At 40.8% G+C, this 25,377-nt stretch overlaps 1 protein-coding gene across 2 annotated transcripts in view; it reads left to right on the top strand.

Moving 5' to 3' along the window:
• The window catches only part of EPHA3 (EPH receptor A3), a 481,147-nt gene that overhangs the window by 150,542 nt on the left and 305,228 nt on the right, over positions 1–25,377 (top strand). For both annotated transcript variants that reach the window (XM_040338731.1, XM_040338730.1), the window contains exon 3: positions 15,275–15,935. In XM_040338731.1, coding sequence (XP_040194665.1) covers positions 15,275–15,935 — 661 coding nt within the window. The remainder of the gene's footprint in view (positions 1–15,274; positions 15,936–25,377) is intronic.

Below are 25,377 nucleotides of genomic sequence, written 5' to 3'. Positions count from 1 at the left end.
TATTTGACCATAATAAGGCCTGTTGTTTAAAGAGCTCAATAACTCATGCATCAACATTTTCTGCAATCAATAAGGGTGACCTAAAAATCACATAAAAAGGTGCAAAATGCACCACCTGCTAGCTGGAAATATGCAAAATGTCAAACTTATGTTCCTAAAAAAAGATACAACAGCTGTAAAACATATTTTTTAGTCCTGTCCATGATAAATAAAGAACATATATAGTATGCAAAACTACTACACATTCCCTTAACTCATTAGCGATTCTACACTACCTGCAAGCTCCACGCTATTATATAGTTATAAGAAATGAATGACAGAATAATTGGATTAGCTTTATTTAAGCATCCACGTTCATCCTTATCGTGTCTTCAAGATATACTATTTTATTGTCTAATACAGTCCTGTGTGTCAGACGCATTGTATTATCTTAAAGCAACCAAGCAAAAATGTAATTCTAAAAAAAAAGTAGCACAGATCACAAGGCATTGTTTTAGAGGGTGAGTTTCTAAGCAAATACATTGAAGGCAGCCCTCCTAAGTAATTAGAGCCATGGGAATGTTGCGAAAAACACATTCTAACTTCTTGCTCTAGTTTGCATTTTCTTGCATACTAAGTACTCTTCACATTATTCTTCACCTTCTCCCAAGCTGTGCGATCGGCAAGGTGTTAATTTATGGTTATCAAACGCATGTGGCAGCCTAATCTCATCACTAGCAAAGCTGTCTGCTCTCTGACTATTTGTAATTACAATTTCAAACACTTAATGCAAAGGATCAAATCAATGTCATAGTGTGGTTCTAGCACTGGAGTTTCATTTTTTTACTTCAACAAAGCTTCATGGGCTACTTCTAAATGATGGTCATATTAGGAAAAACAGTAATAGGAGAGAAGTAACTAAAAATCTTTATGTTAACCACTTAAGGACGGCCTCCTGCACATATACGTCGGCAGAATGGCACGGCTGGGCACAAGCACGTACAGGTACGTCCTCTTTAAGTACCCAGCCGTGGGTCGCGGGCGCGCGCCCGTGTCACCCGGTCCGAAAGCTCCGTGACCGCAGCCGCGGGACCCGCGGACCGGATCGCCGCTGGAGTCCCGCGATCGGTCTCCTGAGCTGAAGAACGGGGAGAGCTTTGTGTAAACACAGCTTCCCCGTTCTTCACTGTGGCGCCGTCATTGATTGTGTGTTCCCTTATATAGGGAACCACAATGAATGACGTAACACCTACAGCCACACCCCCCTACAGTTAGAAACAGAGATGAGGTCACACATAACCCCTTCAGCGCCCCCTTGTGGTTAACTCCCAAACTGCAATTGTAATTTTCACAGTAAAAAAATTGCATTTTTAATGCATTTTTTGCTGTGAAAATGACAATGGTCCCATTTTTGTGTCAAAATTGTTTGAAGTGTCCGCCATAATGTCGCAGTCACGAAAAAAATCGCTGATCGCCGCCATTAGTAGTAAAAATAAATAAATAAATAAAAATGCAAAAAAACTATCCCCTATTTTGTAAACACTATAAATTTTGCGCAAACCAACCGATAAACGATTATTGCGATTTTTTTACCAAAAATAGGTAGAAGAATACGTATCGGCCTAAACTGAGGAAAAAAAAAATGTTATATATGTTTTTGGGGGATATTTATTATAGCAAAAAGTAAAAAATATAGCATTTTTTTCAAAATTGTCGCTCTATTTTTGTTTATAGCGCAAAAAATAAAAACCGCAGAGGTGATCAAATACCACCAAAAGAAAGCTCTATTTGTGGGGAAAAAAAGATGCCAATTTTGTTTGGAAAACACGTCGCACGACCGCGCAATTGTCTGTTAAAGCGACGCAGTCCCGAACTGTAAAAACCCCTTGGGTCTTTAGGCAGCATTTTGGTCCGGGGCTTAAGTGGTTAAGGACCTGCACATAAACGTCGGCAGAATGGCACGACTGGGCACAAGCACTTACAGGTACGTCCTCTTTAAGTACCCAGCCGTGGGTCCAAAGCTCCGTGACCGCGGCACCCGCGGACCCGATCGCCGCTGGAGTCCCGCGATCGGTCCCCAGAGCTGAAGAACAGGGAGAGCTGTGTGTAAACACAGCTTCCCCGTTCTTCACTGTGGCGCCGTCATTGATCGCGTGTTCCCTTATATAGGGAACCACAATCAATGACGTCACACCTACAGTCACACCCCCTACAGTTAGAAACAGAGATGAGGTCACACATAACCCCTTCAGCGCCCCCTTGTGGTTAACTCCCAAACTGCAATTGTCATTTTCACAGTAAACAATGCATTTTTAATGCAATTTTGCTGTGAAAATGACAATGGTCCCAAAAATGTGTCAAAATTGTCTGAAGTGTCCGCCATAATGTCGCAGTCACGAAAAAAAAATCACTGATCGCCGCCATAGTAGTAAAAAAAATAAAAAATTAATAAAAATGCAATAAAACTATCCTCTATTTTGTAAATGCTATAAATTTTGCGCAAATCAACCGATAAACGCTTATTGTTATTTTTTTTACCAATAATAGGTAGAAGAATACGTATCGGCCTAAACTGAGGAAATTTTTTTTATATATATTTTTGGGGGATATTTATTATAGGAAAAAGTGTCGCTCTATTTTTGTTTATAGCGCAAAAATTAAAAACCGCAGAGGTGATCAATTACCACCAAAAGAAAGCTCTATTTGTGGGGAAAAAAGGACGCCAATTTTGTCTGGGAACTACGTCGCACGACCGCGCAATTGTCAGTTAAAGCAACGCAGTGCCGAATCGCAAAAACTGGTCGGGTCCTTCAGCTGCCTAAAGGTCCGGGTCTTAAGTGGTTAAACACAAAGCAAAATAAACAGTTACCTCTGTGATACTATGTACATATGGGTACATTTCTGCATACATCCAACTATATTAAATCATTTACAAATATACAACATAACTAAATGTTAGAGAACATTTGCTCATCACACTCACTATATGGCAAAAGTATTGGGGCGCCTCTCTTTACACGCACATGAACTTCAATGACATCCCAGTTTTAGTCTGTAAGTTTCAATATTGAGTTGGCCCACCCTTTGCAGCTATAACAACTCCAACTCTTCCTGGGAAGGCTGTCCACAAGGTTTAGGAGTGTGTCTTTGGGAATGTTTGACCATTCTTCCAGAAATCATTTGTGAGGTCAGGCAATGATGTGAGTGAGTGAGTGAGTGAGTGAGTGAGAAACTTATATACACCACATGGACAAGCACTGGTCCAAATCATTTGGTGGAGGGGGAATAATGGTGTGGGGTTGTTTTTCGGGGGTTGGGTTTGGCCCCTTAGTTCCAGTGAAGGGAACACTTAAGGTGTCAGAATACCAAGACATTTTGGACAATTTTATTCTCCCAACTTTGTGGGAACAATTTGGGGATGGCCCCTTCCTGTTTCAACATAACTGCACACCAGTGCACAAAGCAAGGGCCATAAAGACATGGATGAGCGAGGTTGGGGTGGAGTAACTTGACTGTCTTACACAGAATACTTATCATAACCCGATGGAACACCTTTGGGCTGAATTAGAGCGGAGACTGCGAGCCAGGCCTTCTCGTCCAACATCAGTGGCTGACCTCACAAATGTGCTCAAAAATTCCCATAGACACACTCCTAAAATTTGTGGACAGCGTCCCCAGAAGAGTTTAAGCTGTTATAGCTGCAAAGGGTGGGCCAACTCAATATTGAACACGCAAGTGAAATCCATATGATTGAGTTCAGGGATTTCCAGTGAAAGATTCTATTGTTTTTTTGTTTTTTGTTTTTTGTTTTAATTCTTTATTTTATAACTTTTTCACTTCTATTGTTAATGCTACAGCATACAAATACTTTTTAACCAATTGTGTTTTTCCCAGTAATCACTACACCCATAAGGCCCCTTTCACATGTACGGATCCCGCGAGGATCCGTAAATTTGTATCCGCTTGCTCAGTGGATATCGCTCCGTTGATCCCCACTGAGCCGGCAGATGACAGGGACCACCCTGTCAGATCTCCGCTCTCCCCTATGGGGGGATCGGATGAACACGGACCGTCTGTCCGTGTTCTCCCGATCCGCTCTGCAGACGGATGGAAAAATATTATTTTACTCCGTCTGCAGAATCGGAGCATTGCGGACACTGATGAGATCGGGTGTCAGCGAATGTTCATCCGCTGACACCCGCTATCTCATAGGGATTAATGTATGTCCATTTTTCATCCGTAAACAGATGGACGAAAAAGCGGGCATACGGTCCGCACGTGTGAAAGGGGCTTAAAGCGGATGTGCCATGGGAACAAAATATTAAAAGTCAGCAGCTACAAATACTGCAGCTGCTGACTTTTAATATTAGGACACTTACCTGTCCTGGAGTCCAGCGCCGATCGCAGCAGAGCACGAGCGATCGCTCGTCACTCTGCTGCTCCCCCCGCCATCCACGCTGAGGGAACCAGGAAGTGAAGCGCTGCGGCTTCACTGCCCGGTTCCCTACGGCGCATGCGCGAGTCGTGCTGCGCCCGCCGATTGGCTCACACGCTGTGTGCTGGGAGCCGAGTGTTCCCAGCACACAACGGGCGACAGACGGGATGTGACGGAATGCCCGTCTTTCGCCCGTAGCGTGTGGCCGGAAGTGGGTGCAAATACCTGTCTTTAGACAGGTGTCTGCACCCCCCTCCCCCCTGAAAGGTGTCAAATGTGACACCGGAGGGGGGAGGGTTTCGATCAGCGGGACTCCACTTTAGGGTGGAGGACCGCTTTAAGATGGCATCTATCTGGGTGCGCTGACATCAATATATCAACAAGTGAAAGTTGAGGCACTCAAAGGTCTTGAAGCAGGAGAATTTTTTTTTTAAAAAAAACAATTTCTTGTGTCCAACATTACACTGGGTTTTGATTAATAAGGGCTGAACCCCATTGAAATATCTGACACCATAAATAGTTATTTTATAACACATTTTCCTGTTTTAAGACCTGTGAGTACCTTAAAGGGGAGGTTCACCCTATAAAAAAATTCTAACACTACATCCAGCCCAGTTCTGCATATAAAATTACACTGACCTTTTTTTTTTTTTTTTTTGCCGTAGATAGCGTTTAGCCTTAGAATTCACCGCGGCTTCCGGGTAGGGAATCCCAAGGGAGTGGGCGTTCCTAATGACATGCCAATTGATTGACATGCTAAATGACAGTGCACACAGCGTGTCACGACTTCCCGAAGGAAGCTCGGGTCGGCTCGGCTCTATTCGGCGCCTGCGCACCGGAATATAGCATTGATCAGTCATAACATTCTGACACCCCACCCTAACCTGTCTGAAGGTATGCTGGTACCAAGCTGTCAGTAGAAGATCCTTTAAGTCCTGTAAATTGCGACGCAGGGCCTCCCTTGATCAGACTTGTATTCTCAGCACACACAACAGATGCTTTATTGGATTAAAATCTGGAATGTTGCATTCCTCAAACCATTCTTGAATTCATCAGACCAGGCCACCTCCTTCCACTGTGCTGCGGTCAGGTTCTGATGCTCACGTGCCCATTGTAGGCACTTTTGGTTGTAGACACGGGTTAGCATGGGCACCTTGACCGGTCTGCTGCTATGCAGATCAATACACAACAAACTGTGATGCATTCTGGGTTCTGACACATTTCTATTGGTACCAGCAATGTGAGTTACAGTAGCTCTTCTATTGGATTAGACTACACAGGCCAGCCTGTAGGGATTAAAGTTGCAAGCCAGCAGGGGAACTGTGGCCATTAGCGGTTGAATCATCTCCGTAATTGATTTGTTGCCAATGCTGGAATTACTTACATAGTTACATAGTAGGTGAGGTTGAAAAAAGACACAAGTCCATCAAGTCCAACCTATGTGTGTGATTATAATTTCATAATTCTTGTGCAGTGCACTGTTAATTGTTAGAGTCCGCTTTTAAGTTTATCGGCAATCTAAAAACAGATCTGTAATCAGCTGGAATATTTTCTGCATGGTATTAAGGTTAGAGTATTTAACAGATCGGCTTACGTATGATACATATTTCGAGGTTGTAGCAATGCGAAGAGAATATTGTTTATGTTGCAATGATTTGTTCCTGAGAGATTTCCCACTCAGAATAGAAATCGCCATTGAACACCTGGTACGCTGTCCTGGCAATGTGTTCCTTTTATTTCTATTACAGTTGTCTTTCTGGTGAGAAACTGATATTTATGAGGTTTGTTTTATTGGAATAAATCAATGTTATTGAATTACAACTACATGTTTCTAGCATTGACTTATTGTTGTTTTTATGCTATAATATTACAATTTTGACATACTTTTGGCAAAGAACAGGAAGGCCCCGTACACACGACCGGATCTATCCGCTGGGATTGATCCGCGGATCAGTTCCAGCAGATAGATCCGGTCGTGTGTAGGGCCTAGTGGACATTTTCAGGCGGACATTTGTCCAGCCGACGGTTTTCAAACGGTAAAAAATTTCTTAGCATGCTAAAAAATCTATCCGCTGGAAACCTGTCCAGCGGACTTATCCGGTCGTCTGTACAGACTCACCGGATAAGTCCGTCCGATCCCATCCCTCACATGCGTCGTAATGATTCGACGCATGCGTGGAAGTATTTACCTTCCAGGGTCGAGCACGTCGCTGCGTCATCGTCGCGGCGACGGCGCGGCCACGTCACCACGACCGACATTCCGACAACAAAACCGTGTTTTTTTTCCAATGGATTGTTCGCTCAAACTTGTCTTGCCTACAGACGGTCACACAAATGTTGTCGGAAATTCCGAACGTCAAGAACGCGGTGATATACAACACTACAACGAGCCGAGAAAAATTAAGTTCAATGATTCTGAGCATGCGTCAAATTTATTACGGACATCCGTAGGAACTTTGTGCGTCGGAATTGCATACAGACGATCAGAATTTCCGACAAGAACTTTTGTTGTCGGTAAAATTGAGAACCAGCTCTCAAACATTTGTTGTCAGAAATTCCGACAGCAAATGTCCGATGGAGCCTACACACGGTCGGATTTTCCGACAACAAGCTCACATTGAACATTTGTTGTCGGAAATACCGACCGTGTGTACGCGGCATAAGCTGTGAAGTTGGAGTAGGCTTTAAAGCTGAATTGTAATGAATAATATGTAGCCTGACACATAACTTTGCACTTCCGAACCTGCCACAACCCTGGGGTGACACATGATAAAAAATATTGCACAAGTAGAGCACCTTCATCGAACACTGCTTGTCCAAAATTTCGTAGAACCACAAATCTAGAAGTCTGAAGTTATGTGGAAGTCTTGACTTCTTAAAAAATCCAATCTTGGTCCCCAACCCTTCCAACCTCCATATTGGTCCTTTAATGTAATAGATGACATTCCTGACCATTGGAGAAGATTACAATGCGGGAGGCAAAGTTCAGACCAACCTTAACAGAGAAGGTTGTGTATATACTTCAGCTGCCTGTATCTTGGGAAATACTGATTATTCTGACATGCAATATCCACTAAAGATAACCTTTGCTTGTGCCTGTTTTTCCATTGTATGTTTAGTCTGACTTGCTCAGGTTTTTGACAGGTTTACCTTAAAGTGAATCTTCAAATATCCACATATCTATCATCATATGAAGAAATGGGTTGTCTATATAAAATGTACAAACAGTACAGGTAACCGTAGCAAGGGATGAGCCAATAGTCATAAAAATGCTTTTATATCCATTAGGTAGTCGTGATCATCATGTTCTGATATCATTTCAATCACTAAAAATCTAGTGAATTGATGCCATAAATGAATGCTCGTAATCCAAAGTACTCGCATATCAAAGTGAGTTTCCCAATGGAAGTCAATAGAAAAGAAAATAATTTGTTCCGCATTGACTTCAATGGGATGCAATACCCCATGAGACCAAAAGCGGAGGGGGGGCACTGGAGAGCCTCGGAAATGGCCGAAAAGGCCCGAGGACACTTGGGCTGACCTTGGCAAACCTTGGAAAGACTTCCTACCCGAGACTTGCCGAGGTCAGCTGTGATGTCCTCGGGCCTTTCCGCGCATTTCCTGCGATCGGCAACGTTCGGCTCTGCTCAGCTCCGGCGCACCTCGACCTCAGGCCAAAAGCAGTACTGCACACCGCTTTGGCCTAAATCGTGCACGTTTTGCGAGACAACACTCGCAAACTGAGTCACGATTTTTAAAAAATCCAGTGCTCGTATTGCGAAACGCTCGTTAACAGCGTTACTCGCAATCCGAGGTTCCACTGTACCTAGAAAACAACAGGCAGTTGTAACATATGAGTTTCTCTTTAAACAATAAATGCTTCTTATACCACAGTTACTTTCTGTATCTTTGTACTCTTATTGGATCTTGTGGAAGTTTTAAATAAAAAAACAAAACAAAGAAACCAAAACAATATACAGTATAGTTCCATCGGGTCTGACACCAATTAGTACAATGGTGTGCCTTATTTTGTTTATTCCATATATATACAATATAATCATCATTGGTTAGAAAAATGCATACAAAGCCAAAACGAACATTTGCAACAATCCATAAATAATACACTCAGTTCCAAGTATTACATAGTGAAAATGAATATGGCTTCTAATGAATCTGGTGTCCAACTCACTCCAATAGTATAGTGGTTCTGTAATGGTTTCATAATCCATAAATCGCACCAATCAGTGGGTTTAGGGATCATGTGTTCCAAATCTGATGTACCTACAGCAGTCTCTGTAAAGAAAACAGAAATATCAATTAACACTTTCATCACCAATTCTAACAGAGAAGGTAACAATGCTGAAAAAACATACTGTGCACCAACTGTTAAGCTTAGACAAGTACCATAATTATGCATATTTATAACCTACACATTGTGCGAGAAGAAAGTCATATGGAAGTATGACGAATGAAACAGACGCATTTATATACACCAGAAATGTGAGAATTATCGGGAGAGAGGTTTTCACACTTTTCTGTATATCTTGTGGATCTTGGCAGGTGCCCCTAGCTATGAAAAATGTAAAAGTTATGTCATTTTCTTACACATTCCATATGCTGTAATTATCAGTGCATAGTATTGGGCAATGTTCAAATGAACTGTGCCTTTTCAGCTATACGAAGACTATGTTGTTGTCTGAGTCATTTACAAGATAATCACAGTGAATGTATTTGGAGAGGAACTATAGTCACATAAGAAAACACTTCCAACCTACTCCCTAGTCATCCCCAGTGCATCATTCAATGTGCTACTACCCATCAGCATTCTACAAAGAGACAGGGAAACAGTGAGGATGCCCAAATGAGGGATAGGCTCTCTATTATTATTTTTTTCACAATCAAATGTTTTATTGAAAATTTGTTAATACATACAATTGACAATGAAAATATGGACAGCCGGAATTCCAAAAAACCTTGATGGTTGTCTTTATTTATAAAAAGGAAAACTGCACTACAAGTCACAGCACACAACACAGGAGTAAAACAGCTGACGTGTTTCATATGATTAAGCACTAATTTATAGTGCAAAACGCGTCAACAATCATATAAAGTACATATATAAAAAGCACATCAAGTCCAATAAAGGGAATCAATCCTTATAGAAAACAAACAGAGCTAATCACAGACAAGTAGTTGTTCCAGGTAGGTATTGATGAAACAGGCAGGTGTATGGAACATCTGCAGTGATATGTCATCCAATCAATGATAAGAATAATTACTCTTACCGGAAAAGGTGGACCCAAGTGTCAGCGACAACGAGTCAGTAAAGCATAGGTATCCAGATCGGCAAGTCGACCAAACGATCAAAGCAGCGCAGGGATCTCCAATAGCGACTCAGATGGATCTTGTGGGTGACTGCAAAGCTGGAAAGCTGATGACCAGATAGGATAGCCAAAAAAACTCCTCCAATGGTGTAGGTCAAAAAGAGCAGGTTTTTATTTTCAAAAACCGACAAACATAAATAAAAAGTGATCACAAGATAAAAGAAATGTGGGGAGCGGTGAACCAAGGTAAGTGTATACAAAAGGTAAGAAAGGTTAATGAATCGAAGAAAAGACTGGACGGCCGCACTCTGTTGACACCTTTATTGAAGACGGTTTAAATCAATGAAAAGCTGACATGTTTCACACCACTACGGGGTGCTTAGTCATAGAACCCCATGACTAAGCACCCCATAGTGGTGTGAAACATGTTTTCATTGATCCTGTGCCTCTGATGTCTTTGTACCAGAAGAGTTTTTAAACCATCTTCAAAAAAGGTGTCAACAGAGTGTGGCCGTCCAGTCTTTTCTTTGATTGATTCCTACATGCAGAGCCTGTTTCCATTAGCAGGCGGGATGCATTATGAGATGTCTGCCTAGAGAAGTGTTCTTTTGTTGTTTGTAAGGAAGGTGAATGTTCTACGTCAGTCTTTAGGATTTTTGGATTTCTCATTTCTTCGACCCACATGCTGTAACCCATTAACTTTAAAAATGCCCTATAGTATTACATTTTGTATACATTAATATAAACAGATTATTGCTTTTTTTCATGATTTTTTCAAGAGCAAATTTAACTGCTACAAATAAAAATCATATTTAGATGATCTGCTGTGAAGAGGCAAACTAATGTGCCTCTGTTTATTCTTCTGAATTATATTTATTAGGTATGAATATTAAACAGCTGGCAAGATACCATTGTATACAAATAAGACGTTTGGGACTTGGAAAATTGCCATACAGAACAAAGGCAGCTGCTGGTGTTTCCAGCTTTATTCAGCTCGGTATTGCTAAGTTTTAAATACTTTCCAGAACTGTAAATATAACACAATTATCTGAAAGCCACAGACATTATTCAGCTTGTGTCTTTTCCCTACTGAGAAGGGTCTGCTAAAACAATGAAGGAGCGAATTTCTAGAGGGCTTGTATCTACCCTGCGTGGTTAACCTGTGTTGGTTTCATAAACCTAAGCATGTTCAGGAAAAAAATTAAATAGAAAAGATTCCCTTAAGGCTGAACCGAGGGCTGATTAAAAAAAAAAGACACCAGTACAGCGAAGCTCAGAATGGGAAAAGGTTAGACCTGAACATATATATATATATATATATATATATATATATATATATATATATATATATATGAATGTTTGCTTGAGGCATAGTTTTAAGACGACTGAGTGTTCATATCATCATTTGCTACATATTAATCACTTAAGCCCCGGAAGGTTTTACCCCCTTAACCGCTTGCGGACCAGCTGCCACAGTTATACTGCGGCAGGTTGGCTACGCTGGGTGAACTGTTGTAGCTGTTTGTTGGTATGTGTGGCTTTAAGCTGGCTAGCAGGCACGTGCACATGCCTGTTGCATCACGGGAGTGCTGAAGCTTGTGACCGGCGGTCGCGATGACCGCTGGCCGCGAGCAATCTCGGGGCACAAGATACAGAACAGGGATGTGTGTGTGTGTACACACACATCCCTGTTCTGTCAGCTGAGGAAATGCATATCGTAAGTCCCTAATATCTAGGAACCACGATCTGTAATTTCCTCTAGGTCAGTCCCATCCCCCTTCAGTTAGAACACACATCAGGGAACACAATTAACCCTATGGATCGCCCCCTAGTGTTAACCCCTTCCCTGCCAGTGATATTTTTTAGAGTAATCAGTGCATTTTTATAGCACTGATAGCTGTATAAACGCCAATGGTCCCAAAAATGTGTCAAAAGTGTCCGATATATGTCCGCCATAATGTCGCAGTCCCGATAAAAATCGCAGCTCACGGCCATTACTAGTAAAATAATAATAATAATAAAAATTCTATAAATCTATCCCATATTTTGAAGACGCTATAACTTTTGCGCGAACCAATCAATATTGCGTTTTTTATTACCAAAAAATATGTAGAATACATATCGGTCTAAACTGAGAAAAAAATCACTTTTTTAAAAAAAAACTGGGGATATTTATTATAGCAAAAAGTACAAAAAATTTTTTTTTTTCAAAATTGACGCTCTTTTTTGTTTATAGCGCAAAAAAATAAAGATCGCAGAGATGATAAAATATCACCAAAAGAAAGCTCTATTTGGCTCTATTTTGTTCGGATACAGCGTCGCTTAAATTGTCTGTTAAAGCGACGCAGTGCCAAATCGCAAAAAATGGCTCGGTCATTGGGCAGCCAAATCTTCCGGGGCTGAAGTGCTTATTTGCTCCGCCCTACGTCGTTTCGCAATAGAGTCGCGTTTTCCAGAGTGATGACGTCAGTGCGCCACTCCACTCAGACCTACATTGTTTCGCAATCGAGTTGCATCTTCCAGGGTGCCCCTGGAAGACGCAGCTCTATTGTGAAACGAGGTAGGGCGGAGCAGAGCGGTGTGCTGACATCATCACCCATTACTCTCGTATATCCAATAGAACGGGTTTGCCTATTTGTGTCCGGCCAGGCACTACAGGTTTAAGGCCTTTGATTGCTGTATAATTTTAAGTGTGCTACCTTTTTTATGTCAATAAAACTTCAAAACGTTTTTTCACCATGGAAGTATTATGTCTTTTACATGGTACACACACACACAAGTCTGAGATTCATTGAGTGTCTACGGAATGTGTTGATTGGGTTTGCTGTCCAATTCGGGTATCTTTGGAGCAAATCATGCTTTTTAATACAAGCTTCTCCGGGTCCTCTGTCGGTTCTATATAAATACCAGTAATACAATAAATAACATCAAATGAGCTGCAATTGACAAAATTCGAAATGTTGTATTGGTATATTGAAAGTACAGGACTAGAACTAACCTGAGACTATGGAAAAAAAAGAAAACAAGTTTGAAGCAAGTTCAAGAGTTTCATTACCTGGAGACATTTTTGTTGCAAAAGAATTCTACTGTAATAAAACACATGCTAGTTAGTGAAGGCACTTCTCTTACTGTATATGGAAAATGACATAGTAATCCGATCATCTTTGCATTTAATTGTGGGAATTCCACAGTAAATCCATCTACTTTTGCCATGGAGTTATACTTAACATTGGTTGTGTATATGAAATTCTATAGTCTGCATGTGCTCCATGTAAAAATCACAATACAACTGTAGTTAATAAGGAGAAATAATGCATACTTACAGCTAAAATTACAAGAAAAACTTTAGCCATGCCACCAATTTTTTTTTTTTTTTGGCCATGCCATATATATCAGTTTCAGGGCTAAATAAAGTAAACTAGTTCACATGGGCTTTCAAGCTGAAAACCACATACACTTCCCATCAACATTAGTCCATGAGCTCACTGGGGCCTGGTGCCATGGTCTCAGAAGCCATATTGTATTCTTTTGACAAGGTCAAACGCAATGATTAATCATGGCAACCAAAAAGAATTGTTGGTCTCAGTGGGACTTTGTATTCTGATAATGTAAAATTGAACGCATTCCATCACGGGAAAAATATAGCTGAAAGTTATTTGAAATGATGTTTTGTGTGTTTTCTACTGCATTTCATACCAAAATTGCAGACCCTATAGGAGTTATTTGATAGGTACAGCCTCCCTATATGCTGATATGGTATGTAATAAGAGCAGAACATGACTGTTTTGTTGATGAAACATTCTCTTCTGTCTCATTTGCATAGAGTGGCGGTGTCACACTTGATGGATGGGATAGATAACAAGTCAGATATATGAGCTGCAATTCATTGCAAGGCATATTTATCATGTATTTTCTTGCTGTTTCTGTTATCATAGATTACAATAAAATGACTGGAAGGAATAGATTACATACTGTGCTTTCACATATCATCCAGTGGGCCATAACGTAATTGTTCTCATGCTCCTATTGGCCATAGGCATTTAAGTCACATATTGTTCATCCTAAACGTTCCTGAGATCTTTTGTCAAATTAATGGAGAAATTCAAAACTCTAGAGTCTATGCAATCTACTAAAGCTGCACTATGGCTATTGACCCTTTAATTGATTCCAGTGGTGGAGCTTTACATAATCATTTCTTTTTAAGTAGACTTAAAGTTTCCCAATTGTAAAAAAGAACACAAAAGAAAAGACATACAGTACCTTTAAGGCCTAACTGGCCAAGATTCAAACCGTTAATAATAATAATGGTATGATCATGGTAAAGGAAAGAGCCAGAGTATATTATCAGAATTCTTTTATTGTTATTTTAGGAAAATATGATGTTTTATTTTTTGATTTATATTATTATCATGAGATGACATTATTAATTACCATTCTAAGATATTAGGTGGATCATGCTTTTAAAACATATTTAAAGCCAATATTTCCCATTTTGAATGGAGTAGGGAACCCTGAAAAACAAGTTTTTTTTTCTGTGTACTATTCAAGAGAGTTTCTATAATTTCCCTTCCTGTAGATATAACAGGATGTCTCTCCAAAGTTAGAGAAATCCCCTCTTAGCTCCAGGCATCCTCCTCACTCAGAAAGGCACCCTCCGTCCGTTGTACTTAGAGGTACGATCTGCAATGACACAAACACATGACCTTCAGACTGATAGACTGGGTAGCAACTGCTATTGTGTTCCCACCATTTCTGGACGCCTGGAGCCCAGTGATATCGGTATCCCGGACTCATCTCAGACCCCGCAGAGGGCTATATCTGCAGGCACTGGTGACCTCGCTGCTAACAGGAGGTCCATTCCATCTGGTAAGAGTTTTTATTTCCCCGGGTGTGTAACCCAAGGAGAGGCTTACCCCACGTTCCCTTTTGGAGCCGCTGAGACAGCCTCCCCCGATCCCTCCACTGCTCAACGCTCCAATGAGCGTGGAGAAGCAGAGAGGAAAGATGCTGACTGACAGTCAGCAGCTTTCCTCTCAGGGATCTGTGAGAACCGAGCCATCGGTGGTGTTCGGTGGCTCGGTTCTCAGTGCAGAGACACCGGGGACAGATGGAGCATCGGTCTGATGCTCCATCCACCAAGGTAAGTATGAATCTAAAAAAAAAAAAAAAACACACCTCTCTTTTAAAATTTTGAAATAACTTTCTTTGAAAAAGAGAGAGACAATGTCTTTAGCCAGTAATCGGACAGAAATAAAAGCTTCTCCACTCTATCCAACACTAAAAATGTTTTGGCTTTAGACACTCTTCAATTTTATATTCAAAACCCCCAAATAGGTCTATATTTTGTAGCTTGGCCCCTGATATCCAAACATGTTAAAGTATGTCGTATATAAAGAGTTATTTGATCCAGTGTGTTCACCTCAAATGCTTCAATCACACACTATTATGCCTATAAACCCCATGTATGTCAGTGTTTTGTAGGAGCTTACATATTATTTTCCATACATTCATATGTTCTCTTTGTTTTTGCTTTCAGTGGGAAGAAATTAGTGGAGTGGATGAGCACTACACTCCCATAAGAACCTACCAAGTCTGCAATGTTATGGACCATAATCAAAATAACTGGCTTAGGACAAATTGGATTCCCCGCATCGCAGCTCAAAAAATCTATGTTGAGCTAAAATTCACCTTACGAGACTGCAACAGCATCCCACTTGTACTGGGAACATGTAAAGAAACATTTAACCTTTACTACTGGGAGTCAGATGAGGACCAAGGGGTCAAGTTTAAGGAGCATCAGTTTACAAAGATTGACACAATCGCAGCTGATGAGAGCTTTACCCAGATGGACCTGGGAGATCGAATTCTGAAATTAAACACTGAGGTTCGGGAAGTGGGACCTATCAGTAAAAAAGGACTGTATTTGGCTTTTCAGGATGTTGGTGCCTGTGTTGCCTTAGTATCCGTGCGGGTATATTACAAAAAGTGTCCTTTCACTGTGAAGAACTTAGCCATGTTCCCAGACACTGTACCTATGGACTCACATTCTCTGGTGGAGGTGAGAGGTTCCTGTGTCAACCATTCCAAAGAAGAGGATCCACCCAAAATGTACTGCAGCACCGAGGGTGAATGGTTGGTGCCCATTGGGAAGTGTCTTTGCAATCCTGGTTTTGAAGAGCGAGGGTTCACTTGTCAAGGTAATAATCAGTCATTTTGTAGTTATAAGGCAACAGACGAAAGTTGATCTTTTCTTCGGCCTAACTTATTTAATTAAAATGAGTTTAAATAGTCTTTGCATGAACTTTTTTTTTATATTAATGAATGCATTTTCATAATAGAAAAATTATATAACGTATGTTTAGCCAGTTGAAGTCAACCCAAGGTTTCTAATGCTGTTGCTAATCTCAAAGAGGCAGATGGTGTCCTTTAACATTTTACTGCACCAAATACACAGCAAGCAAAAATTAAAGCATGTATTAGTTTTAACACTACATAGCTGTTATGTGCTAAATTAAATGTTATTCCCTTTATGTGTTCTTAATGCATGTACGGCACTTGCACATTGATGTGAGGAGGACTGAACAAGGTTGTCAACCAGCAAGTTTGTCAGTGACAAAGCAGACTAAGGGCCAGATTCACAGAGCAAGTACGCCGGCTTATCTACTGATACGCCGGCGTACGTTCAAATTTCCCGCGTCGTATCTTTAGTTTGAATCCTCAAACCAAGATACGACGACATTTGGGTAAGATCCGACAGGCGTATGGCTTCGTACGCCTTTGGATCTTAGATGAAATACTTCGGCGCCCGCTGGGTGGAGTTTGCGTCGTTTTTCGCGTCGGGTATGCAAATCAACGTACGCTCGGCCGTCGCATTTTCTAACGTCGTCCGTAGTCGGCTTTTTCCAGCGTATAGTTAAAGCTGGTATTTTGCGGCGTATAGATAGACTTGCCATGTTAAGTATGGCCGTCGTTACCGCGTCGAAATGTGATTTTTTTTTGCGTAAGTCATCCGTAAATAGGGATAAACGTAACTCACGTCTAAGTTCAAAAAATGACGTCGTTGCGACGTCATTTTGCGCAAAGCACGGCGGGAAATTTCTGGACGACGCATGCGCAGTTCATTCGGCGCGGGGACGCGCTTCATTTAAATGAAACCCGCCCCCTGATCGCTGATTTAAATTCCGCCGCCAGAAATACACTACGCCGCCGTAACTTACGGCGCAAAATCGTTGAGGATTCGAAATTCCGCCAGGTAAGGTGCGGCGGTGTAGCGTATCTCTGATACACTGCGCGGATCCAATTCTCTCTGGATCTGGCCCTAAATGTTCAAATGTATAATAATGCAAAGTGGTTTTAATTTTGTGCAGAACAATTTGACCAAAAATGTTCACTTTAGTTTTGTGTATAGTTACTTGTTAATGCACCCAATGTATGAAGTTGCACTGGACAGGCATCATGCACTCTTATGCCTTGTACACACGGTCGTACTTTTGACCATGCGAAAGTCCGCCGTGAGTCAGTCGGAAGTCCAATGGAAAGATAGAGAACAGGTTCTCTATCTAAGGCCTGTCGGACTTCCGACAAAAAAAGTCAGATGGAGGCTACACACAGCCGGACATTGCCGAGAAAAAAAGCCCATCTGACTTTTTTCTCGGAAAGTCCAACCATGTGTACGAGGTATAAAGGCCGAATAACATGAAGTTCCTGCATTCATTTAATCTCCTTATCGCTCACTCTGCAAAAGCAGTGACTGGAAGATATTGACAGAGGAACTTCACGGGGCGTATATTACGGAACCCAAATCTAAATATCTAAGTGATTCTAAGTATCAAAAATAGCCTCTATCTACATTTCGTTAACACCTTATGTATCTCTATAATACTGTATAGTGCAAAATGAAATGACTGAGGGACAGTTAAAAAGTATGGTGTTGACACATGTACAGTATATGTAAGTGTCCTTTTTTTTCCTGAAAAAAAAGAAAATTGTTCTTGATGGTCATTATAAATTCTGGATTCTTATACTTTTTATTCTTCTCTTCTAGTATAATCTGTATCCTTACATCTCTTTACATCCCCATTGCATCTCTATGGTGTTGAATAGTTATACTGTAACAGTTTATGTACTTTTGATAGACTGATTAACATTTTTTTTTTTTTGCATTTTATAATACCTTTAAGTATTTATAATAATAATGATGTTTGGACTTTGAAGAGCCTTCTAGATATATGTGAAATTAGTTGCGGATGAGATGTGGCATAATGGCAATGTTATGAATGCTTCATTTGAAGTGCATCTAAATCAAAGAAATATTTCAACTTACCAGCTTTTAAATATGGTGGTTGTTTCCAGGTTTTTGTTCCTTTATTTATTTTTATTTTTTTCCCAATTATGTTTTTTTTTTATTGGATAACAGTAGGAATATTACAGTATTATCATACATTCGTTGATGAATCAAAAAACATTGGTTGTTATGGGTAAAACAGGTGTGTCAAAGGCATGTAAATAACAATGAATATCTTGAGTATCCAACTTAAAAATCCAAAGAGAGATTGAGTATTATGCAGGGTACAAAGATCAACTGTAGATAAACTTACAGTGAATATTACTAAATACCTTGATTTTTACCTGGTAAACTTGTCAACAATATTTTCCTTTACTCAAGCATTTTTTTTTAAGTTTTTAAAAAGTTTTTAGCTATGTCTAATCACTAGTTTCAGTGCGAAACGCATCAGAGGTCAGGTTTTGTTTTATTTTGCTGTGACTTGTATTGCTGTCCTTCTTTTAATAAAAGGCTACAATTTGTTCAGAGTGCGGCTGTCCAGAGACAATCTATGTTCCTGCTTTGCTAAGTGCTTTGCCTGCACCTGAGTTGTCTGCAACGGAGGATATTCATCTGGGTTCCCACCTGGAGCGGCTACTCCCTTTTCCCCCATTAATGTGGTGGCGCTGTTATGGTGGCTACAGACAATAGATTTCAATGGGATTGGGCTATGAGTAGGATGTCTGCTGTAATTCAAGCAGTTATCCTATGCCAACAGATCTCATTAAAAAATCATGCTAAAAGGCTGCTGAATATTTGGAGAACCCACACATTTATATTTCTTGAAACAATAATCCCTTGCACTAGAGTGAGATAACCCAATAGGCAATGGAACACCATTGCAAAGATGGATAATTCTTTTGAAGCCTTGCTGCCCTCTAGGACTTGGATTGTCCTCGAACCACTGTAAAAATAGATAAAAGAAAGGGGGTTGTACTCAGGGGCGGACTGACCATTCGGCCACTCAGGCACTGCCCGAGGGCCCCATGCCACTAGGGGGCCCCATCAGGGTTGCCAGCCTCAGTAAAACCAGGAAAAGTATGTAAAAATCTGTGTTCTTTTTACATCTGTCCCTGAAATGCCCCTTACCGACATCCTTTTGGTCTAAAAATCCCAAGATTATAGCTGCCCCGCCTCTCCAGTACCTTTTCAGTGTGTGTGTGTATGTGTATTCTGTGTGTATGTATACTGCGTGTGTATACTGTGTATGCATGTGTGTGTATACTGTGTATGCATACTGTATGCATGTGTGTGTATACTGTGCGGCCCCATAATCTATTGCCTGGGGGCCCTATAATCTCCTATTGCCTGGGGGCCTCATAATCTCCTATTGCCCTGGGGCCCCATAATCTCATGTTGCCTGGGGGCCCCATGAGTTGTCAGTCCGCCCCTGGTTGTACTTATTTTATTTTACTCTTTTGAGGGTTAATGCACTAGGCCAGTGCGCCCGCATTCGTTCATCTATCTCTACACTTATATTTATGCCTGTGCAGGTAAGCTGGACTTTGGGAATAATGGCATTAACCTTAGTCAGCCAAGGGTAACGCAAACAACAACATCACATCTCCACATCTCAATTCATCAATTCATCTCATGCTAATTGCCCTATAATCCCACATATATTAAGTACTGATAGATTGAGCACTTGGAGATCATCTGATTGTCAGAGATGAAGGAAGAACTATAAGACTCTGCACAGTTTACCTACTAATTAAACATAAGTAGTGTACTGTGTATAGAAATGCTACTAGACCCTAAACTATGCTTATTAAATATAGTGGAGGACCAAAATATTTTAAAAAATACCTACAGTCATGGTCGAAATTTTTGACACCCAAGACATTTTTCCAGAAAATCAAGTATTTCTCACAGGAAAGTATTGCAGTAACACATGTTAAAAAAAGGGAGGAAAAAAAATCAAATTGCACATAATGTTACACAAAACTCAAAAAATGGGCTGGTCAAAATTCGTGGCACCCTTAACTTAATATTTGGTTGCACACCCTTTGGAGAAAATAACTGAAATCAGTCCTTCAGCTTCCTATAACCATCAATAAGCTTCTTACACCTCCCACCCGGAAAGATCTCTCCACAGGTGTTCAATGGGATTTAGATCTGGACTCATTGCTGGCCACTTTAGAACTCTCCAGCGCTTTGTTGCCATCCATTTCTGGGTGTTTTTGATGTATGTTTGGGGTCATTGTCCTGCTGGAAGACCCAAGATCTCGGACGCAAACCCAGCTTTCTGACACTGGGCTCTACAGTGCGACCCAAAATCCTTTGGTAATCCTCAGATTACATGATGCTTTGCACACATTCAAGGCACCCAGTGCCAGAGGCAGCAAAACAACCCCAAAACATCATTGAACCTCCACCATATTTCACTGTAGGTACTGTGTTCTTTTCTTTGTAGGCCTCATTCTGTTTTCCGTAAACAGTAGAGTGATGTGCTTTACCAAAAGCTCTATCTTGATCTCATCTGTCCACAAGACGTTTTCCCAGAAGGATTTTGGCTTACTCAAGTACATTTTTGAAAACTGTAGTCTTGCTTTTTTATGTCTCTGTGTCAGCAGTGGTGTCCTCCTGGGTCTCCTGCCATAGCGTTTCATTTCATTTAAATGTCGACGGATAGTTGGCGCTGACACTGATGCTCCCTGAGCCTGCAGGACAGCTTGAATTTCTTTGGAACTTGTTTGGGGCTGCTTATCCACCATCCGGGCTATCCTGCTTTGCAACCTTTCATCAATTTTTCTCTTCCGTCCACGCCCAGAGAGATTAGCTACAGTGCCATGGGTTGCAAACTTCTTGATAATGTTGCGCACTGTGGACAAGGGCAAATCTAGATCTCTGGGGATGGACTTGTAACCTTGAGATTGTTGATATTTTTCCACAATTGTGGTTCTCAAGTCCTCAGGCAGTTCTCTTCTCCTCTTTCTGTTGTCCATGCTTAGTGTGGCACACACAGACACACAATACAAAGACTAAATTAACTTCTCTCCTTCTTATCTGCTTTCAGGTGTGATTTTTATATTGCCCACACCTGTTACTTGCCCCAGGTGAGTTTAAAGGAGCATCACATGCTAGAAACAATCTTATTTATCCACAATTTTGAAAGGGTGCCAAGAGTTTTGACCTGCCCATTTTTGGAGTTTTGTGTGACATTATGTCCAATTTGCTTTGTTCCAATACACACAAAGGAAATACATATGTGTATAGCAAAACAGGTGTTATTGCATTACTTTTTTGTGAGAAATACTTGATTTTCTGGAAACATTTCTGGGGTGCCAACAATTTCGGCCATGACTGTATATCGCAATGACGAAAGGCCTGTTCCAGGTTTGGAAATTAATAGCCCAGAAATAGATATCTAAATACCCCCAACGGTTGAAGAATGGAGAATACAGATTAAAGATACCATAATAAAGGAGAAATTTATTTATATACCGTATTTATCGGCGTATAACACGCGCCGGCGTATAACACGCACCCCAATTTTAAGAGGGGAGTTTAAGGAAAGAAAATTCTCAGCACCCTTTACAGTACAAGCCTCACCCATCCAGTACACATCCCCCCCATCCATTATACAGCCCCCCCATTCAGTACACAGCCCCCCCATACATGATACATCCCCCCCATCCAGTATACAGCCCCCCCATCCAGTATACAGCCCCCCATCCAGTACACAGCCCCCCATATATTATACATCCCCCCATCCAGTACACAGCCCCTACCATACATTATACATCCCCCCATCCAGTACACAGCCCCCCCATACATTATACATCCCCCCATACATTATACAGCCCCCCATCCAGTACACAGCACCCCCATACATTATACATCCCCCCATCCAGTACACAGCCCCCCCATACATTATACATCCCCCCATACATTATACAGCCCCCCTCCCCAGTATACAGCCCTCATCCATTATACATCCCCCATCCAGTACACAGCCCCCCCCCATACATTATACATCCCCCCTCCCCAGTATACAATCCCCCCATTCAGTACACAGCCCCCCCCCATGCACTCCCAGGAGACCCCCAGTCTCCTGGGACAGTGCTGCCAGCATTCTCTATAGTTAAGTGAACAAAAAAAAATCACTGTCAGCCCCTACCACACTGTTCCTCTTGTGTCTCCTATTGCAAAAACGAAGCTTCCATTTACCTTAATAGCTCCGTTTTTTTCACTGATCTTGGTCACATGACTTCTCTCCCCTGATGGGCATGTGACTGCTCTCCTCCAATCAAAGCTACACTCAGAGGAGGAGAGCAGCCTGAAAAAACGGAGCTATATAGACATTTACAAGCTTCGTTTTGGCCATATCCCTATCCTCGCCCCCTGCTGGTAGAACATGATATCGGCGTATAACGCGCAGTCACTGTTTTACCCTCTGATTTCAGAGGAAAAAAGTGCGCGTTATACGCAGATAAATACGGTACATAGAGGGAATAGAGATAAATGTGATGCTATTTGGAAAGGATGGGTAGAGACGTGGGATCATGAAAGTTCAAGATGATATAACATGGGTGAGGGTTGGGTATCTGTAGGGTTGAGGGGGAGGAGTACAGTAGGGGGAGGATGAGGGGGGTGGGGTTGTTTTTCTGTTTTATTTTTTATTTTTTTGGGGGTGGGTGAATGTTAGACGTAAGACAATGTATCTGGCTAAATGTATGTATAAAGGCGTATTTTGTATTGTTATGAAATGAATACAAAAAGTACTAAATAAAAAAATAAATAAAAAAAAGAGTGCACAGTACAGAATCCAAAATCAATCCATTTTCACTGATCTGAATACAATGCTAAAATCTGGTTCCTGTAGGTCATTGTAGCCTATGCATTACCACAGCTCACAGCTTTATTAAATAAGTCTGAAGTCCTTTGAATTAGTTCCTGTTTTGCAGACAACAAGCACCAAGAGGGAATAATATGGGCTTGTCACGAACATATAAGATGCCCTTGATAACAAAAAGGTTAAAGATCTACCACTGCTTTCATCCAGCCTTTGTTCCATTATCACTACATCTGATTAATCACAAGGAATGTAATCATTTTCCCATTTTTATAACATTTACTACATCACCAAATATGACTTCATTTTCTGGAACAAAAGTGTTCTTTATACTTAGCATATTTGTTCAATCCGGTGATGTTAATGCAGCGTGTAAAAATAATACAGTTGTGTGTTTTGCATTCATCAAGTCCACTACAAGAGCGCGGCAGGGGTTTCGTGTCTTTTTGAGGAGGCTGAGCTGACATTGTACTCCTGCTTATGCATAGAACAACATTGGGGCTTAGTGCGTGCTAGAACTCGCCTTGCATTTAATTTGAGGTGCTCTCAGTTTTCTCTCCTTGCACATTGCACAAAACTGAATTAGTTTATTTGATTAGATTTTTTTTTCTCTCCTGTGTATCTGGGACTGAATCTGGTCGAAATATTTAGCACCTTCAAAAATGTGCCTTTGACTAGACTTGTTTGTAGCAGCTAAAATAATATATATTTTTAAGTTGTTTTGCAGTTTTTTAATAAATTAAAATATCTTAAAGCTGAACTTTAGGCAGAAATACTGTTTATAATGTATTATTATAGGTACTTATACAGGGCTTTTTTTCAGCGGGAACGCGGGGGAACGCAGTTCCGGCACCTTCTGAACTGACTGTATGCAATAGCAATAGCAAGGGATGCTGGGGTGTGCTGCAGGGTATATTCTCACTGCTGTGGATCTATTTTTGCAGGGGGGTCTATTGTTGCTGGTGGGGGACCTATTGTTTCTAGGGGGATCTTATGTTTCTGGGGGGGTCAATTGTTGCGGAGAGAGATCTACTGTTGAGGAGGGGTCTATTGTTGATGGCAGCCAGAGTCTATTAATGCTGGGTGTATGGACATTTTGTTGTGGGTGGTCCATTGTTGTTAGGGGGATCTATTGTTGCTGGCTGAAGGGGATCTATTTTACTGCTTTTCTTGATATCATTACCAAATTCCATATAGATTACTTAGCACCACAAAATGATACTTGGTTCTATATTGTCTAAAAGGGGTGGTACTGGGAGGTGGGTAGGGGGCGGAGAAAAGGGGTGACTAGGAAAGGGGGAGTTCCTGCACCTATTGTCTGAGAAAAAAAGCCCTGCTTATATAGCCCTGTCAATTTACGCATATATTGTACATTCACATCAGTCCCTGCCCCCAAGGAGCTTACAATCTAAGGTCTCTAACTCACATTTATACACTAGGGCTAATTTAGACAGGATCCAATTAACCTACCAGCATGTCTTTGCCGCACGGAAGGAAACCCACACAGGCACAAATAGCACATGCAAACGCCAGGCAGGCAGTGTCATGGTTGTGATTTGAACCAGCGACATTATTGCTGCTAGGTGGAAGTGATAACCACTTTGCCCAGGCCAATATTCAGATTTCAGCGCTGTCACACTTTGAGTGACAATTGCGTGGTCATGCAACAATGTACCCAAATTAAATTTTTTGAATTTAGAGCTTAGAGCAAATAGAGATTTCTTTTGGTGGTATTTAGACACCACTGTTTTTTTTTATTTTTTGCTAAATAAATAAAAAAGACAGACCATTTTGAAAAAAACAAAAACAAAATGTATTCTACTACATTCCTTTGGTGAAAATAACCCAAACTATAGTATACCGTATATCAGAAAATTGATGTACTCATATGTTGAGACCCAAGAATGTCAGTAGAGTACAGATATCCCCCAAATGACCCTTTTTTGGAAAGTAGACAGTTCAAGGTATTTTGTAAGAAGCATGTAAGAAGTTGTATTTTTTTTTGTCATAAGCTATTGGAAAATTAAGAAATGTATATGTTTTTCTTTTTTACATACTGTCACCAGTGTAGTACAGAGTCATAATATAACTGAAGTGACGTAATCAGGGACACTGACTGATGACAGTACGAAAAAATATATATATATTTTATTTCTTTCAATTTTTCATTACATTTTTTATTTTTATTCAATTTTAAAAAAAAATTTACAATTTTTTTTAACATACTTTGACCAGAGCAATATAATGTTACCATAGTAACATTGTACTTCTCTGGGGAAGCGATTAGAATTTTTTTTTTGTTACACGTTATGTTTGCATATACTGTAGCAATAAATAAAATTTCATTGCTATATGCAAGCATTTTACTAAATAAAATTGTCGATTTTGCTGTGATTAGCTGTGATTGGCCAGAGCTAATTACATGGTACAAATGGTCTGTGATTGGCCTAGTCTGTACCATGCAATCACACTGACCAATCACAGCTAACATCACAATTGTACACAATGAATGGCTTAAAAG

This window comes from Rana temporaria, chromosome 2 (assembly GCF_905171775.1).
Source record: "Rana temporaria chromosome 2, aRanTem1.1, whole genome shotgun sequence".
In the NCBI taxonomy this organism is placed as follows: Eukaryota; Metazoa; Chordata; class Amphibia; order Anura; family Ranidae; genus Rana; species Rana temporaria.
The sequence above is the reverse complement of the archived record's forward strand: the minus strand, read 5'-3'. Positions and strand labels throughout refer to the sequence as shown.